The sequence below is a fragment of the Kogia breviceps genome, chromosome 9 (assembly GCF_026419965.1).
Source record: "Kogia breviceps isolate mKogBre1 chromosome 9, mKogBre1 haplotype 1, whole genome shotgun sequence".
NCBI lineage: Eukaryota > Metazoa > Chordata > Mammalia > Artiodactyla > Physeteridae > Kogia > Kogia breviceps.
Genome location: NC_081318.1, coordinates 45,196,945 through 45,216,128, shown reverse-complemented (window position 1 = coordinate 45,216,128; position 19,184 = coordinate 45,196,945). Strand labels below are relative to the sequence as shown.

General features: G+C 41.6%; 1 protein-coding gene across 8 annotated transcripts in view; it reads right to left on the bottom strand.

Moving 5' to 3' along the window:
• The window catches only part of PDE1C (phosphodiesterase 1C), a 701,054-nt gene that overhangs the window by 93,638 nt on the left and 588,232 nt on the right, over positions 1-19,184 (bottom strand). For 3 of the 8 annotated variants that reach the window (XM_067042375.1, XM_059074639.2, XM_059074642.2), the window contains one exon: positions 6,818-6,987. The exons of 4 other annotated variants lie outside the window; for them this stretch is intronic. In XM_067042375.1, the coding sequence (XP_066898476.1) occupies positions 6,818-6,987 (170 nt within the window). Of the gene's footprint in view, positions 1-6,817; positions 6,988-16,956; positions 17,124-19,184 lie in introns of those variants that run through there. One more of the 8 variants, XM_067042376.1, reaches the window with a different exon arrangement.

Sequence of the window (19,184 nt, the reverse complement as noted above, 5' to 3'; positions counted from 1 at the left end):
TTCGTTGCTACGCGCGGGCTTTCCCTAGTTGCAGCGAGCAGGAGCTGCTCTTCGTTGCAGTGCGCTGACTCCTCTTTGTGGTGGCTTCTCTTGTTGCGGAGCACGGGCTCTAGGTGCGCAGGCTTCAGTAGTTGTGGCTCGCGGGCTCTAGAGCGCAGGCTCAGTAGTTGTGGTGCACGGGCTTAGTTGCTCTGCGACATGTGGGATCTTCCTGGACCAGGGATCGAACCCGTGTCCCCTGAAATGGCAGGCGGATTCTTAACCTTTGCACCACCAGGGAAGTCCCTATCTTTTGTTTTTATATTTCTTTATGTTTTATCTTTCCTGGGCATTAATTATGAGAAATTCGGAGGGTTTACATGAGGTGATAGTAACTAGATTAACTGGTTTTATCTTAATTTTACATCTCTTTTAAGTTTATAATATATATCTTACCTTATCATTTTTCAGTCCTTTATCATATTTATGTCTCCTATTTTTAAAGTTCTAGCCTTTCCTGCTCTAAAACCAAATTTATCCTTTAGTTATTTTCAATATTATTAGCTTCTATATTCGTTTATTAATAAAGTCTCTCGAGTTCTTATTTTTCTCTAAATTGTATTCTACTCTGTTTTTAACTACTTCATATCTTATTTTTAATTACTAGCTTCAAGTGTATCTTCAGTTATTCTCACCCATTTTCATCTTCTTTAAGATTCTTCTAACCAGGTGGCTGGTTTGTTTGTTTGTTTGTCTTTTTTTTTTTTTTTGGTGATACGCGGGCCTCTCACTGTTGTGGCCTCTCCCCTTGCAGAGCACGGGCTCCGGACGCGCAGGCTCAGCGGCCATGGCTCACGGGCCCAGCCGCTCCGTGGCATGTGGGATCTTCCCGAACGGGAGCACGTGTCCCCTGCATCGGCAGGCGGACTCTCAACCACTGCGCCACCAGGGAAGCCCCGGGTGGCTGGTTTTATACCAGTTTACATTCTACCTGACTGTAACCAGAATTGTTTATCTTTCTTCTCGGAGGTCATGCATATATTCGCCTGGCATGTGGCTCATCATAGGGCCAAGGAGGAATGAGCTGAGCTAGGGATGACAGGAAATTTGTTAGGACTGGAATGGAAGGGATCTGGGGTGGGAAATGGCTGCAGGCAATATTGGAGAGAAAGAGGGGCCAGATCATACGTGCTCCGATTCTCTTCCTAAAGCATCCCCAGACTTAACAACACTTTCTGCCTTTTCTCTTTCTTCTTACAGCTCAGGCACAGCCCTCATCATGTTGTTTGTTCATAAAGTTACCTCCCCACTGGGTGAGAGCTCCTCGAGACCAAAGGCTGCATCTTAATCCCTGTTGCATGTTCCCAGCACACAGCACAGTGAAGTGATTCAACCACTAGCGGTCAATAAAACAGTGAACGGATGGTACTCAAAGCCAGGAACAAGAGGCATAAGCAAAGAAAATGAAAATGGCGTAGCATGTATGTACCTTCGTGGACAATAACACACGTCCTACACATTCAACTAAGAAAACAAAGAACAGTCTTGTCACAGGACTTCTGTTTGCTCAAAAAATCCCGAGGCCCTGTTCTTTCCTGCTATTAATCGGTTCTTAACATAAACTGATAAGACAACACCTTCCTAAGGTCTTATTTGGTGAGAGTATTCTGGACTCTACAGTTTCTGTTCTTTTAATAACTACAAGTTTCCTATGCATTGGGGCTTCAGGGTTACTACTGAACTGGATTCAAGACTCATTCCTGTCTCCTTTCACTGAAACACGGCATTGGTCCCCTCTGAGATGTTGGCTTTCCAGATTCTCAAAGCTTAATTTCACTGAATCCACCCAGACCACCAAAAGTAATGCAAAGTGCAGTTGGGGATAAGGGCAAGTGGCCTCTGAACGTGTGGAAATTATGGGGTGTGGTCCTCTTGAAATGTCTAACTCAAATTGGAACCTTCTTCTGAGTTCCTGACCAGCAAATCAAAGGACTAATTGTGTGTCTTATAAACTCTACACGTGTGGAGCAGAATAATTGGTTTCCATTCTGTCCCCAGTACCCTCCCTCTCCATCTGCTCCATCCTTCCCACCCCCCCACCCTGTGCTCTCCATCTCTGGACCTGCTGCCTAAATCTACCCTCACTCATGAACACACTGCTCCCTCAGCCCCCATCCAAGTTCTGCTGATTGTACTTTCCAAGTTCTTATCAACTCTACGTCCCTCGCTATTTCCAATGCCACTCCTAATCAGCCTCAACTCCTCCAGACCTCTATGGTCTCCTTTGTGGCTTCTTAGTTTTCTCTGTTTACCCCTTCTAATTCATTCTCCTTTGGGCAGCCATGATGATTTTTGTAAAAATACAAATTTTATCCCACTGGAAACTTGCTAAATTTTTCTGGAACCTTCCCCTTACACTTAAAATCAAGTCCAGGAGAAAAATCTTGTCCAGAGAGGTTCATCTCATGCCAGCCTCCCGATTGGTCACAATGCTGCTATAATATGGGCCTTTTTTCAGATTGTGTATGCTTTTTGTTCATGCTCTTTCTCCTCATTAGAATGTTCTTCTACCCACTTTTTAGTTTCTTAATTTCTACCCATCCTTCAGATGCCTGAGAAGTGCCCCCCTACAGCAATTAAGATAAAGGGAAGCAAACAGGAGCCTAAGAAAAAACAGTAGCTTATAGTTTCAATGGTGTCAACAACTGAAATCATAAGATCACATCAGAGCTGGATAATTGCCCAGAGAACGCAGTGTGCGCACACACACGCACGCACACACACACAAATTCTGTTTTTCTTTTTTTTAAAAAAAAACGAAATTGTAAGCATCTTAATGAAACTTTAGGGAAGCAAGGTCTTTTACTTCGGAATAGGCTTCAGAGGTAGCAAGAGAAATAATAACAGTTACTCAAAGAAATATAAGTTTATGTTTCTCACACAACACTAAGTCTCAAGGAGTCAGTTCAGGGGTGGTAAGCAGTTCAGTGATATAATCAGAGCCATGGGCTCTTTCTAGCTTTCTGCTCCGTTTACATTCAGTATGTTGGACTTTATTTCCATGCTCATCAACACCTCACACACCCAAGATGGCTGCTGCACATCCAGCTAAAGTCTCTATTCCAGGCAAGAAGGAGAACTGGAAAAGGCAGCTTATGGCTCATTAGCTGAAACTGTGTCACATGGCTGCTCCTACATATAAGAAAACTGGGCAATTGAATGTTAACTTTTACAGCTTCTCCAGGAGAGACAGGTGAAAAGCAAAGTGTTTAGAAATGGAGATTGTGTGAGCATATGAGCATACTAGGGATAATAAAGTAATGGTACTGTAATTAAATGGTAATTAATTAATTAAATGGTGCTGTAAATAGTTTATTTCCATATTTTAAATGTCACAGGTATTGTCTTTTATTTAGCGTTCTGTCACTATTACATTTACCAGGACTTCTGCAATTTGTCTCCCAATATGTCCCCCAATTTTACTTTATTTTCTCCATAGATTAAGATTTCTTAGTGCATTCCTGTGTGGGTTACTATTATTTTTAAACAATAGGACTCTTCAAGGACCTGTGTTTGCTAGCAGAGTAAACCTATTCAGAAATGGGGCAGCACTGTTATGAGAATGAAAATGGTTTTCTCCACAGCCACCTGCCCTTTTAAATTCCAAGATTCATCCAGCTAAAAACTATCATCAACAATAAAACTTCCTCTTATAAAGGGAAAAAAAAAAAAAAAAAAAAAAGATCCCGGGGAACTCAGCAAACATTTCATGCCTCTAAGAGACACCAGGTGGCAGTGCAGCGTAAGAAGTGAGTGGATCTAGTTGGATCCATACCTTAATTCCATCAAATTGAATAAATAAATATAATTTTTAAGTGTGTGCCTTATCCATATCCTTGTGCCACCAGCTCATCGTGGTTTCAACCTCATTTCCAGAAATGAGCCATGCATGATGCCCTTTGGGTGACACACATTTCATTTGGCTTATTAACATAAAAATTCTCTTCAGGTGGGAGATTGTTTACTGGAAACACAACTATGCTGTCTAATGCAACATCACCCAAGGCATTTTAGGAAATGATGAGTTCACACCCTGATATTTGTATCCACAACTCTGGGTCATATGGGCCCTCCATGGGTAAATGTTTGTGGGGCAGAATGGCTTAGGCAAACTACCTATTTTTAAGGGTGAGGCTCTAAAGGCTAGAGCTGTATTCTTTTCTTCTCTAGGAATTTTGAATCCAAAGATAAAACAGAGACACATATGAACAGCAAAGACACTTTTTTTTTAAAGAAAAGTATAATGGCACTTTAATCTTCAAACATATATTCCTTTTTCTGAATCCACTGAGATTCCAGACTAAGCTATACACCTTAGTCTGAAATTATATAAACTGAGTTGATAACACAGATGTTTACCTATGGACTAGCTGCTATTATTACCCAACAAATTAACTTAGTGGGTTTGTGGTGTAGGGAGGAGGAGGCTTTTTTTAAAAAAAAAAATCTATCGCCTATACAATCAGGAAGCAAGCTGAAAAGGGTAAGTTAGACTATTCATCTTGACAACATATTCAGGACCGAACAGTGCCAAGCATAAGGGAAATCTAACTCTTTTCCTATGAATACCAGAATTCTGCAGAAGAAAAAGATGACTCACATACAAGAAAGTTCTCTAAAAGCATCACCTTATTTGCTATAAGAATATAATCTGGCCTGTCCATACAACCCATCATGCAAAAATACATGGTAGGCATTTTACAAGCAATGCAGAATTTCAATACTTGTACATTTGCTCAATTAAAAGATTAGCAAAGGCTAAAGAGTAACAGCTTGGGATAAAAGAATACAGAAGGAGCCAACTTTCTTCCTCAGGATCATGGCTTCCAATGCCAAGGAGCACAGTCAAGAAAGCACAGCTACAATCTCAATACCTAAGACTGAAGATACTGAGGGACAGGTGAGGACCATCATTTGTGGGTTGATCCAGTGGAGGCCACTACCCCATGGACAGTCTCACTGTGTGGCCAAATGACGGTGCAGCAAGCACTAAGGCATCTGTATACAAACAGGTAGAAATTACCTGTCGAGTTAACCTAATTCAGGTGGATTAGACTCTACCAGCCAGCAGAAAGGTCCTCTTGCTCAGGCACCAAGCAGGGAGCTAAGAATTAATTACTTCCTTAATGAAAAGTCACAGTGATTTTCCTTTCTGTATAGCAATTAAATTTCCTTGAAATACCATTGTAAAGCACATTATAAATAAATTGCTCAATAGCCTGATGGGCTCTAAACTCTGGTGCTGACTCAACTTGCAAAACTGTGGTTTATCGGGAATGAATGTGGTGCTACGCCCTTTACAATCAGACCCCAAAGGCTGCGGCTCAGGGTACAGTCCCCTCTTTGAGGGGCGTCCCAGAGAGTTTTCCCAGCAGTGGGATGCTCACGGCTACCTCTGCTGTGTACCTATGACTCTCCAGGCTCAGCCATAGCAAACAAAACCTATGTTATCCCTAATCTTCATCACAAAAGGCAAGAGTGGGGATTATGAAGCCCATTTTCTAGTCAAGCAAACGGAGTCTTTTAAAGGTTATGCCATTTAGACCGAGGACCTGCAACTAGTAATAGACAGAAGAGGCTCGGAGATCAGACCTGACAGACAACAAACCTGAAGTTTTCCACCGCACCAGACCATTTCTGAAGGGATCAAAAGCTATTTCTGACCTTGAGATTTTTCTTACCATTTCTGTGAATTTAGTCCCAAAGTAAAAACTTTAGGGAGAGATACAGAAAGGCTAAAAAATGCCACCATGAAGAGAGGTAAGTTATACACCTCTATCCCGCCAACAGCTGTGAGAGCAATTGGTCTCCCAAAGGGACTCAGATATGTGGCCTGTTGGGAAGATGACCTGAAATTTAACTTACAGTCACCTCCAAACTTATGGAGAAAAATCTGCCAATAAGGCATTCAAATTAGCTTCAGCATTTTATATTCTCTTGAACCAGGACCATAAGACTAAATGGACATTTCCTGGGTGAATCTCAAACCAAGAGTCCTGAGGTACAGGCATCCCATTGACTTCTGGCATTGTCTACTGTGAGTGAAGAGGAAAGATCGGAGAAAAGCAGAGCCGAAATCCATCTCCTGTAAACTCTCATGTTCTTAAAGGTACAGCGAGGCTATCAGGCAAGAGGCATACAATGGGAACCGAAGACAACAGTCTTTATTTTTAACTTGGATCTGCTTTATGAAGCCTAAGTTCAGAAGTACATATGAATACAATTCATCAGTTCTCCTTTCCCTCTAAGATAGCTCCATTCAGAAGTACAACTTTTGTTGGGAATGCAATGACTTTGAAAGTTCCATGTTTACTTGAATTGTAAATATTTGTATTAAAAATCGGAAAAGATGTTTTTAGAAGTGCATTTCTTAAATACAATGATTATTATTAAACCGATATTCTCATTGGGGCAAGTCAATTTCCAGGGATGAAAAAGTGTCAATGGGAGAATTTCAGTTTTTTTCCGAATGGATAGCATCATTTTAACTTGGGTCCAGTTTAGACTTTGAAAGATCTATACCAATAAAAGCCGCATGAGACAACCCTCTTACTGGTTTGCTGCTAGAGGCTACATGGACTTCCAGATTCTGTGACTGATGGCTCTAGAACAGAACAGCAAAGGGGAAACTCACATATAGGCTTCACTGTGCCTTGGTGGAGTCAACAATGATAGCACCAGCCCTGAAGGCCTCGTTCTGGAGACATATCCCACTGTGGCTGGTCAGTGCCCAGAGGCAGATGGGTGGGCCTCTCCTTCACTCCCCCTTCCCCCTGATTTATTTTCTGTTCCAGTTATGTGAGATGTTCTGAACCTTTTTCATTTTGAGCCTCTGATCCAACATCTTGTACCTTGCAGAATGCTCATCAGTTTTCTTTGGGACCGAAGGTGCGTAGGAGCTAGATGCATAAGCAGGGCATTTAAAATGACGCAGAGGAGGCTTGATGACTGCAGGCCACGCAAAGGAAGACAGACAACGGTTAGCTTCACCAACTACCCAGTGCTCCGAAATCCTGCGGGTGACTTCCTGGCCCCCGGACCTGTTTGTTTTCTTTAAAACCAGGAAACAAACAGGGTTGAACTCTCACTAGAAATCTTATTGCAAATAGATGAATAAACACATCATCACTTTGGTCATTCACTTAAAACAGATAAAGACAGGGCTTCCCTGGTGACGCAGTGGTTGAGAGTCCGCCTGCCGATGCAGGGGACACGGGTTCGTGCCCCGGTCCGGGAGGATCCCACGTGCCGCAGAGCGGCTGGGCCCGTGAGCCATGGCCGCTGGGCCTGCGCGTCTGGAGCCTGTGCTCCGCAGCGGGAGAGGCCACAGCAGTGAGAGGCCCATGTACCGCAAAAAAAAAAAAAAAAAAAAAAAAAAAAAAAAAAACAGATAAAGACAAATGCCTAGGAAAAAAACATTCCTAGAGATAGACAGTGATGACCCCAGAATACAGAGGTTCTTTGACAATGAATGGATGGGTTAAGGAAGTGAGAGGGAGTGGTCGTGTCACTTTGGGAAACAGCAAAGCAAACATAGGTGAGCACAGCCATCTCATTAATCAGCACTTAGCACCGTAAGTAAGCTTTTAGGGCTGCAAAGTCGCCCACAATCCTGGAGTGCTCATAAGAAGCAAATCACTGAGAAAATATTTGCAAAGCACATGTATAAAGGTCTTGTAGCCCACATATGGAAAGAACTCTTAAAATTCAACAAAAGGAAACGAACAACCCAATTTAAATATATGCAAAGATCTGAACAGACTCCTTGCCAAAGAAGATATACAAATGACCCAAAAGCATAGGCAAAGATGCTCAACAATTTTTGTCACTCGGGCATTGAAAATTAAAACAACAATGATATATACTACACACCTATTAGGATGTAGTACTGCTGAATAAAAAAAACGCATATATACATCTAATCTTAATGTTATAAAAACATATAAATGTGTGCACAGGAAAATCTGGGAGAACATACATTTAAACCATAGCAGTGATTATCTCTGAGTAGTATAAACATGGCAATTTTCTTTTTAATTGTTTACACTTTCTACTTTTTCTATGATGATCAAATTTTAGTGACGTAACTCTTTGAAAAGAAACATACTACTAAAAATTGCTTCCATAGAATCAAGTATCAAAGCTATTCTACAAAACTGTACATAATGGAAAGTCAGGAAAACTCAGTTTACTCTGCACTTTAGTCCGAGACCTTTCAGAGCACTCATAGCTGAGTATACTTTTCACAGCCTAGAGATCAATATTCATTCACCGACTTCTTAAAGCACTTAACTGTGTGTCCTGCTGACACAACAATGAACAAAACAGGCAGAAACCTCTACCCTCATGGGGCTTCCACTCCAGTAACCCCCTCTGAAACCTGTGACTTGCTTACAGAAGAAAAAGTGTTCAATCATAATAAGTAATGCTGTTACTACAAGCTCCACACTACCCACACCTACTTTGCCTTTGGAGTTAGGCTAACACATAAGTTAAGATTTTCAGCAAATGGTCCTATAGTGCCATAATAATGTATATGCAGATTAAAAAAAAATCTCAGAATGTTTAATTCTGTTTTTTGGGGTGAACAAGGGATTGCAGCACAAAACACTCTAGGAACAAATATTAAAATAGTCCCATTACCCTGGAGAATGGAGTAGAAACAGGCTAGGGCTTCGAATTAAAAGCTGACTGTCCCACACTTCTGGGCTAGCTGATTTACTGCTCTTTAAGTCACAGTCCCTCTCCATATTCATTCTATTTTCACTACTCAGCATGAACCCAGCCAAAGTATTATTGAATTTCCCACTTCTCAGCATGAAGAAACATTTACCGTTTGCTAGAATTCTGATTGTCAGAACGAAAGCTCTCCTTGCCACTGGAGTCGCTGCAAATAGAGTTGAATCCGCTGATAGAGATCGGCTCCCCACCGAGATTGTGGAAATACTTATATGCCTGCTGTCACCTTCACTCAAAATGTGGGAAAAAATAAAAATCCACACAGTGCTGTTTGTACGCATTGACTGCATTTCCCCTCTACAGGGGAACATGAAATGATGCAGGACAAAACAGCTGCACCTGGGATAAGGGCACCATTTTGAATTTAATGGGGACCTTTCTTCCAGGGTCATGCTGTGGCCACTTAAGGACTCTTTCATTTGTCTTTTGGCGATTCCTGAGATATTTCTGGAAGGAGATCTGGCCCTTTCCCTTTCCATGACTGGGTACCTCCCACAGCTGAGCCCAGGAAATAGTGTTAAATCCTCTCTGCTCCCTCAACCCAAGCCCCTCCCCGCCCCAAGCAGAGAAGAACCAAATTGGGAACAGAATCCCCTCCCCTTCATATGCTTATCAACAAGTTGGACCCTTTTCCTCTTGGGGACACGTTCACAAAGTCTGCTCTTGTCTCCTAGAGCAATTTACTTGGAGAAAATGATCTCATTAGCTAATGAAGATTTGACAAAGGCACGTATCTCTGCACAGAGCCTGAACTTGGGAAAGTCATTATCTAGATTACTTTCAAATGTGCTTAGGAAAAAAAAAGTTCAAGACAAAAACTGACACATCATCATCCTTTAATATACACTTACAATGTTTGTTTTTCATAGACGTTAACACTCTTTGAGGAGTTTTAATCCTCATTTGTTTAAATCTTATCTTTTTCACAAACGCAATTTCTCCCAAAGGTGTCTATGACTTTCGCCCTTTCATCTGCCATCAACAACTTTTTATTCTCTCTCTCTGAGGCCACTTTGCTTGGTGGCTACTTTTTTTTCCCATAGGAAAAGAATGCATAGACCTATTCTTCTTCAGAAAATAGACTGCGATTTATTCATATATCAAATGTAACTGTGTTAAACTAGTATGTCCATGGCAGGACTTCTCAGAGACCTAAATGATGGCGACATGTATTATGAATCCCTAAGAACAGCCAACAGCATGTGTTTTTCTCATTTTGATTAGGCCCAGGCGCCCCCTTTATCAGGAGCATGTCACACTTTCGGAAAGACTGGATTAATTCATTATCACTGTCATTATCATGTCATAACATGTTGTATCTTATTAATTCGGTATGCCCTGTGGTTTGCACTGAGAGCAGGCAGCAGGGATGGTCACTAGTGCTCGTCTAATCTACGTGCAGCCTAATTCCCGTGCGGTAAACCATGATCTGCATTAGAACCCAGCTCTGTGTCTGCAATCCCCCACGGCTTCAGTGTGATCTTGCAGGGCCACTGCACAGCAGCAGCAACTGGGAAAATTTCTGAATCTCTGCTGCAGAGGACTGCCTCCAAAGGCAGAAACTTGGTTTACTCTTAGCTTCTGAATAAATTCTAATATTGGCACCTTTAAAACAATTTTTTTTAAGTGTTGGGCATGTGTTTTCTTCTCTTTCAAAGATAATGCCATAACATGACCTTTGGAAAAAACATTTCCACATGTAGACATTTTCTAACTGCATTTACACACACACACACACACACAACACAACACATACACTAACAAGATAAAAACCAATCATCTATTGCCTCATAAATGTTGTTTTACATGAAGAACAAAATCCCACTCTGCCATACATTCTATTTCTAAAATAGTGTCTATTGATATCTGTCTGAAATTTGATGCAAAGTCCTTATAAAAATGCTCAAAAATCATCTATGAGTTTTGAATTTCAAGGGATTGACATGTCAACATCCGTTACACGAGGATAAAATGATATAAGAACTGAGCCTGTGATTTTCATTTCAGGATCCGTGATGGTAAAATAATGATAATATCTGACATACATCGTGTACTAGGCACAACGCTAAGAATTTAACGTGAACCAGCCTTTAATCTTCACTACAATTCAACAGGCAAGCACTATCATCACCCCCTTTTTGAGTGAGGAAACTGAGGCTTTTAAGTAACTTGCCAAAGTTTGAGTGAGGAAACTGAGCTGAAGTAACTTGCCAAAGTTTACACAGCTAACATTGCAGGAAGTCTGGATTCTGGGTTCACATCCAAGTGCTCTAGCCTCAGACCTCACATATTTCAAATAACCCGGGACCAAAGTTCAGAGTCAGTTTTAATAACTACCATAATAAGTTAAAATAGTAATTCATTTATACTACCAGTAATTTGAGTATATATCTGTGATATATGGGATTCTTGAATACCATTGTTAGTAGCCATAATCATACTTCCCCCAAAGTAAAAGCAAATCATTCTCCCTTAATACAATTTGTGTGGTAATGGCTCAGGAAGGAATTGCATAAAAATCGTGGCTAACAGGTCTCTTAAATAGCTGCTTTTGTCTCTTCCCTCACCTTTGTGGGTTTGGGATGGAACAGGTGTTCCAGAAGTCTAAGCACCGGAGACAAGCAATCAAGTCAGGGGAGCCGCAGGGTCTTGGGTGAAGTTTTTAACTTGGTGGTTCTCCCCCCTCGCTGCATATGAGAACCACCTGGGGAGCTTTTAAAAACCCCAGACCCATGAAAGCAGAATTTGTGTGGGGTTAGGCTGAGGCCTCAGGAGTTTCTAACGTTCAGATAATTCCACTGTGCCGGAGTTTGCAAACTACTGTTTCAGTCTCGCCAAACTTCCCCCTCCTTATCTTCACAAAGGGAACACCAATGATAATATTTTGCACACACTGCAAGTGTTCTATAAACTGTAAAGAGCTAGCCAGGGCTCTTGCTATAGTTTCATCACAACAAACTGCCTGGCTGGCAAGGAGTCCTTTATGCATCAATTAAAGTTACTTGTGGTCTTCAAAATTAGGCTTTTTTTTTTTTTTCTCTCCTACCCACACAGTTTGTCCTTCCTGTGGGGTCTAACATGAAGACAAAAGCTCTGAGAAATGCAGAAAAAAAATGTTCTTTTTGTTGGAAAAAACAACTCTGATGCTATCACCTGAGGATTGTGAGGAAATCTGCAAGAAGAAGAGCCAACACTTAGAGTCGGCGATCTTTTCTAAATATATTGAGCACTTGGAAAAGCAAAGAGTAAGACCAAAGAGGATGTTCCTGGTGTCTGACTAAGGCGTGAGAGCAAGAGTGGGCGCATTGAAGTCGGAGAGACCTGGTTTTAAAGCCTCCTTCACCTCCCCCAGCTGTTTAGTCTTAGGCAAACACTTTGCCCTCTCTAAGTGTCACTTTTCCCCCTCTGAATAACAATGTTACACACTTAACAGGGCTTCTTGGGAGGACTCAGCGAGACGGGGCATGTGAACCATGTGAATGACAGTGCCTGGCATAAAGAAGGCCTTCAGTCAAGGGCAACTTTTATTATTATTGTAGTGACAGTGACCATGTCCAGGGGAACTGCTGGCGCGTAAGGGGGGGACTAAACCCTGAGCCAATGGAGCTCTGGAAAGACTCTGGGACAGGCACCACTGTCCCTTGCAGCGCCAATCTTGGGCTGGTGGAAAGGGTGCAGCTCGCCCCTTCTGCCCTTTTCAGAGAATCGGCCTGACATCAGTTTCACCTTCTGGATTTGTCTTCTCTCTGGACTCTTTCTAGCTTCTTTCTGGGACATCTTCTCAGAGCATCTGGAATTCCAAACCCAACTTATACCTGTTTCTGACTGAGGCAGCCACACTAGCACATTTGGTATGAATTAACTGCGTTCTGAAGACATGCAATCAGCCAGAAGACTCCTCTCACCAACATCAGCTCCACAGAGAGTGGAATCAAGACGGGTTCATCCCAGTCCCAAAGGAAGAAACACACCCTTTAAAATTAGCAGTTTGGCTGAATTGGTTTTCATAGCTGGTCTTTTCCTTAAAGGGCAAGTGGAGGATGTTAATTTGTTTCACCAGAACAGGAGACTTGGTCCTTGTTCAATATCCAGGCTTCCCAGCAAACCGTTTGAAAAATGAAAGTGAAGTATAACAACTTTTTGTGAACCCGGGGCTTTGCTGTTTAAGGAGCCCAGGAGCATGGCCTGTCTTCTGCACCGTTCAGTGTCTTTATATCCATTATCTCATTTGTAGTCGCCCCTCACCCATCCTTGGAAGGGAGTCAGATTCAGTTCTTTCTCTGTCCCCATATGACTGGGACACATAATTTCAGTTTCCCATAAAAAGAAAAAAACAGATAATAACACTCACTGCAGAGGCCTGAGTGAGAATGACAAGAAACCAACGTATGAGAAACAGCCAGCACAGCGCTGACACATAGTAGGCATTCACCCAGTATCAGTTTCCATCCCTTTCCTCAGAGGAAGATCCTACATTTCAGGAATTATCTGGAAGATTTGCAATTGCCAGGAAACTCAGCATCAGAATACTTTCCCAGCTAGGGAAATCCTTTGTCTCCTCAAGACATGAAAGCATTATATGAAGGCCACGCTGATAGGTCTTCCTTCCTTTTGCAGAAATACAATCTAGCAACATGAACCCAGCCAGAACATTACTCTTAAACCATGCACATTAGATGTAGTGCTGTCTAAGGTGAGGGTCTATTCTTAAACTCTTCAAGGTGTAGTTTATATTAAAACTAGAATACTTAAACCCAGCATCTACACTGGAAAAGACTCTGCTTCTCCAAGGACTCTTCCTCAAGAAAATGAGAATACTAACCAGTCTACGGGTTCCATATCTGAAGCTCACAGAGCACAGAGCACAGCAGACAGGAAGCTTGCTGTCTGAGAAGCTATCCAGAAAAAGGCCAGTTGACACTGCCTGAACCAAACCACTCCCTAGTGTGGAAAGATCACCTGACCAGCATTTCCAGGTCCCCAGAGGAATACATGGCCACAGGGAAAAAAAATAAACCACATAGTTTTGTTGCCCTTCATCCAACCTGAAGCTGTTTGCTTCCACCTATGTTTCTCAACCCTGGATGCCCATCAGATCACCTGGAAAGCTTCAAATTTACTGATTCCTAGGCCCCACCTCCAAGAGTCTTGAAAGTAATCTATTATTTTAAGGTGAAGCCCAAGCAAGTATGTTTGTAACGCCCGGTGGTTCTAACTCGTAGCCAGGTTGAGAACCACTGGCTTAGGTGCCCAGTTTGTTTTGAGAATATGTCGGCTTATCCTTAAGTTTCGAGGGATGCTTGGGGCAGCTGACAGGGTCTGGTCGTCGCACACAGGAGTGGCCAACCCTTGGCCACATGCTAAGATCTGTGACAAGAATCAAATCCATGAAGATCTACTTTTGGGAGAGGTGGTGTGGTATTGTGAGAGAAGTGTGGGTTTGGGGTGTCACAGAACTGGATTAAGCTATTACCAGCTGTGAGATCCTAAGGAGATAATCTGGGGATTCAGGGTTTTGGGTTTGTTTTTGTTTTTTTTTCTGTAAAATGGGGAAAATGGTAACCTCTTTGCATGGTTGTTGTGAGGATTTTAAAGGGGCTATAACTGAGATAATGTATGTATGGTACCTTGCAACCTCGCGGAGTGCCAGTATGTCGTAGGTGCTTGGTATGTGGCTACCATCGTCACACAGCACAGGAGATGAAAGGTCATCACCAGGAGCCTTTTAATGGTGGCCTCGCTGGTATTTCTTATTATAGTATAGAAAAGTCATGTCATTCCCCATACAAATGGATTTTACCACATGAAAGGCCTCAGCACACAACGAAGAGATTAACCTAATGAATTTATTTGTGACTATTTGGCAGAGAACATACCACTGTGATTCACAAAAGGCTAATTATCCAAAATGGTCATTTGTGGGGAAAAAAATACACACACATATATATATATATATATATATATGTTTGTTTGTTTTTCCATTCAGCTACCTAAGGGAAACACTTTGCTGAAACCCAGTGACATTTTAAGCAAAGCAGAAACATCTATCCCCACATTCTAAACTCTTTATACCACGTACAAATACGGAGATTCATTCAATCCCTTTGGGCTATTCCTAACCATGAGTGTCGAGTGCTGGAAGTGTGGCTTAGATACCCAACCAGGATGGAAGGAGTTTCAGTCCCTGAACTCTAATCTTGACGTAATTAGGAAAATGACAAACAAACGACTTTTGATTCTTAAGACTCTTTGCATTTATTATGCTGAGCCATAATAATTCTTTGAGTCACCTTCATTGGAAGCCATTCTCGAACAACTGATTCCCTGGTCTTTGAGGTACCTCTTCCTTATGCTTCACCCTATAGATCACTGATCCTGGCTATAAACTTCATTAGGACGGGACAGGGTGTTATACACATTTGCATCCCCAGAATTTAAGCCCAGTACTGATAACAGTTGGTGCTGAAAAATATTTAATGAATGAGTAAACTACTTGGCATCATACTCAGTAACCTTCATAAATCTCTCATTTACTAAAGAAGAGGGGAATCACTTAGAATACACACCAGCTGACACAGTGGACGAGAATCTACAAAACCTAATATTCCTCCCTTGCATCAGCAATGCCTTGATACCTAGATTTGCTGCCCGTGTTTGCTCAGTGAAGAATGTCAGCAAATTCCTTTCCTTTGAAGTTTCAAATTTGAGGCCTGAGCACTTTTGTTTTACACCAAAGCTATAACCTCAACTCAGGTCTTACTATCGTCTGGAGAGGCTGAGGCACAGTTTTCAAGTCCCTCTGACAAACAGGTGAAAGAGCAGGAGCAATTAGGTAAGGAAGGCTGGAAAACTAAGCTCTATTCTTATTCAAACAACTGCTAGCCATTAAATGCCCTGCGACCTTATGATTTAATGATTAATCATTTAATTTAATAAAAATATTATTTTAATTAATAAAAAAGAATAAGAAAGCCCTCCCTCAAGGAGATGATCATCTTCAATTGAGTTCTTTGTTTTCATTTTGTTTCTCCTGGCAAGCACAAAGAACATGAAGCATGCTCTTTCAAAGGAGAAAAATATTTGGGAGATTACGCAAGCTAAGTCTTTTGTTCGATGTTTTTTCATCAGTGTGTGCCTTTTTCCACGTGTGCATCTGAAGATGGGGAGTGTAAGGCCAAAGCAGTAGCTCTGTCCTTTGCTCACACCAACTATGACCTCTGCCAGAAGCAGCCTGTAAAGTTAAATTTCTTTAGGGTTCTAGAGCTCTGAAGTGCTAAATCACGTATAACAAATGTGTTTTGCTCTAGTCCATAATAAGAATGACAACTGGCATCCTTTAAACTGAACTCAAGATAAAAGGCAATTGCAAAGAGACCACTCATGGGAATCTTTACTTAAAATTAAGACAATGCAGGATCCCTCCACACCCCACAGTTGTGCCTGAAATCGGTACATGCATAATTGTACTCTACCCCAGGCAGAGTACAGCTGTGAAAGAAAGGCTGTTCCAGTGTGGACTGTTTGACATCAGTCTTTACCCCTGACAATGAAACTCGAGCAAAGAGTACAGGATTGCCACCTGCTAACTCTGGGCAAGCTATTTAGCTGCGTATGCCTCAGTTTCCTAATTTGTGAAATGGAGATAACAATACCTTCCTTAGAGGGTTGTTGTGAAGATTAAACGAGATAATACATGTGAAGAACCTAGCATTGTCCCTGATATTTGAGAGATGTGCAATACATACCAAAGTATTTACTGCTAAAAACCTGTATTAGGAAGATCAGAAGTTACCATTTTTGAAGTTAATCACTCAGTAACTTACAATACACATAATATTTTGTTTTTGTAAAAGCAACATAAGCTTCCTAAAATGTTTTCAGACCTCAGGGCTGGTCAGTTCTCTTCTGAGGAATCCTCTGGATGGATATGTTATCCATAGTCCCCTAGAACAGGACACACAAAAAATGTCACTGCAAGCCAGCTGGCATCTCAACGCACCAACTCTTTCTACATCAGGCAACGGAGATTAGAAGCAGAGCTGCATCTACTGCCAACACGACCATGCAAGCCAGAAGCTGCACACACAGGAGCAATCAGCTATCTGCATCAGCGAATGACTACGGTACTGTACCTTTCCATCCAACGATCACTTCGGGGAAGTGATGTGACCGAGGTGCTGGGAGCATCTGCTCAGAAGCCACTGACTAGTCTCCATCGTTAGCAGTCATGACTGGAAGTGAAGCTCTGGGCCACTCCTCCAGCGAGAGCCGACATTTGCTCAGCTCTCCATCATTTACGGCCCGCCCATGAGCTTGACTGCGTTCACAGACCTCATGGGGCACACCTGAAGTTGGCGCTAGAAAAAAATTGTCTGCAGGTGCTATTACTTTACCATATAAGAGTCACTTTGCTACGGACGTGCAAGGAATCAAGGTGATGTCCTCAGAGCAGTTTCCTGGTGCTGGCGTGTCAGGAGAAAGCTTTGATAATTTCGGAAACCACACAAGCATTTCTTTAATGAAGTGGTCTCTGGTGGCTTCAGGACTGACACATGTGACAAACAAAACTGTCTTGGAAGACAGTCACAGATTTTTCACTAGAAATTCTTTAATGTATAATATTTGAGCATAGAGAAACTATAATTAATAATATAACAAATACCCAGGTACTCTGTCAATACAGTTTAAGCAGATCTTAACATTTTGCATATTTGTTCAAAAATTTGTTTAAAGAGATTAAATATCAAGGTAGAATTTAAGTACCTAATATACCCTTCCCTTCTCCCCCCCAAAAATCCAGAATTTGATGTTTATTATTCCTGTGCATATAGTCATTCAATTATTGCATTTCTACGCAACCATAAAATAACTACTTTTTTTTGCTTGTTTTAAAAGATAATACAAATTGTGTTAAATCTGATTGAAACTTGCTTTTTTTTTTTTTTTTTTTTTTTTGCGGTATGCGGGCCTCTCACTGTTGTGGCCTCTCCCATTGCGGAACACAGGCTCCGGACGCGCAGGCCTAGCGGCCATGGCTCACGGGCTTAGTTGCTCCGCGGCATGTGGGATCTTCCCGAACCAGGGCACGAACCCGTGTCCCCTGCATCGGCAGGCGGATTCTCAACCACTGCGCCACCAGGGAAGCCCGAAACTTGCTTTTCTTGCCCAACATTATGTTGAGCATTGTTTGCAATAGCAAAAAAATGGAAACCCACCATCAACAGAAAAATGATTGAATATCCTGTGGCACATTTATATAATAGGATATTGTACAGATGTTAAAATGGATGATGTTTTTCAAAGAACTAGCTTTATATTTTGCATGGAATTTCTTTTGCCATACATTAGCAGACTTTCTGGGAGTTTTTCTTAAGTGTTTCTTTTAGGGCTTCCCTGGTGGCGCAGTGGTTGAGAGTCCGCCTGCCGATGCAGGGGACACGGGTTCGTGCCCCAGTCCGGGAAGATCCCACATGCCGCGGAGCGGCTGGGCCCGTGAGCCATGGCTGCTGAGCCTGCGCGTCCAGAGCCTGTGCTCCGCAACGGGAGAGGCCAAAGCAGTGAGAGGCCCGCGTACCACACACACACACAAAAAGTGTTTCTTTTAAAAGAAGGACAGGGCTGGATTTTGTTTTTCTTATCCAAATTTCTGTATTTTAAGAGCAGAGTTTGAGCCACTTGCAATTATTCTTATTACTGATAGTTTTGGACTTGATTCTACTATCTAATTTTGTTTTGGTTTTGGACTTGACTCTACTCTCTAATTTTATAATCATTCTTTATTCCTTGCTTCTTTTTTTCCCTTTCTGCCTTCTACCAAGTAGATACATTTTCTGTATTCCCTTTCTTTGCTGTTGTTAATTTGCTGACTTAGATGCTATAGGTTATATTTCTATTATTTACTGATGATCTTTGTGTTACAAAAAAAGTTACAAAATTACAAAGCTCTGCCCAAAGACAGAATAGATCTTAGCGTTCCTTAACTCCCCCTTAAATATCCCCTCTTCCATCTATAGCTTCTGTTTCCTATTTTAACGCAAAAAATATGGACATTATTTTTATGGTGCCTAGTTACTCACATTTACCAACATGCTTTATTTACTTGTGTGCTCACCATTAATTCCTGTCTCTCACACTTTGCTTTTGGGTTCACTTTTCTTCTTCTTGAGGTATATCCCTTATACTTCTTTTAGTGAAGTCTGGAGTGCTAAATTATGTCATTGTAAACCTAAAATGTTTTTACTTTGCCTTCATTCATAACTAATAATTTATAATTTATAATAATTTTAAATAGCTATATAATAGCTATTTTAGCTATTACATAATGCTTTCTTTTCCCTCAGCCTATGAAAGATATATCTTCATTGTCTTTTGGCATCTGCTGTTGCTAACGCAAATTTGCTGTCAGT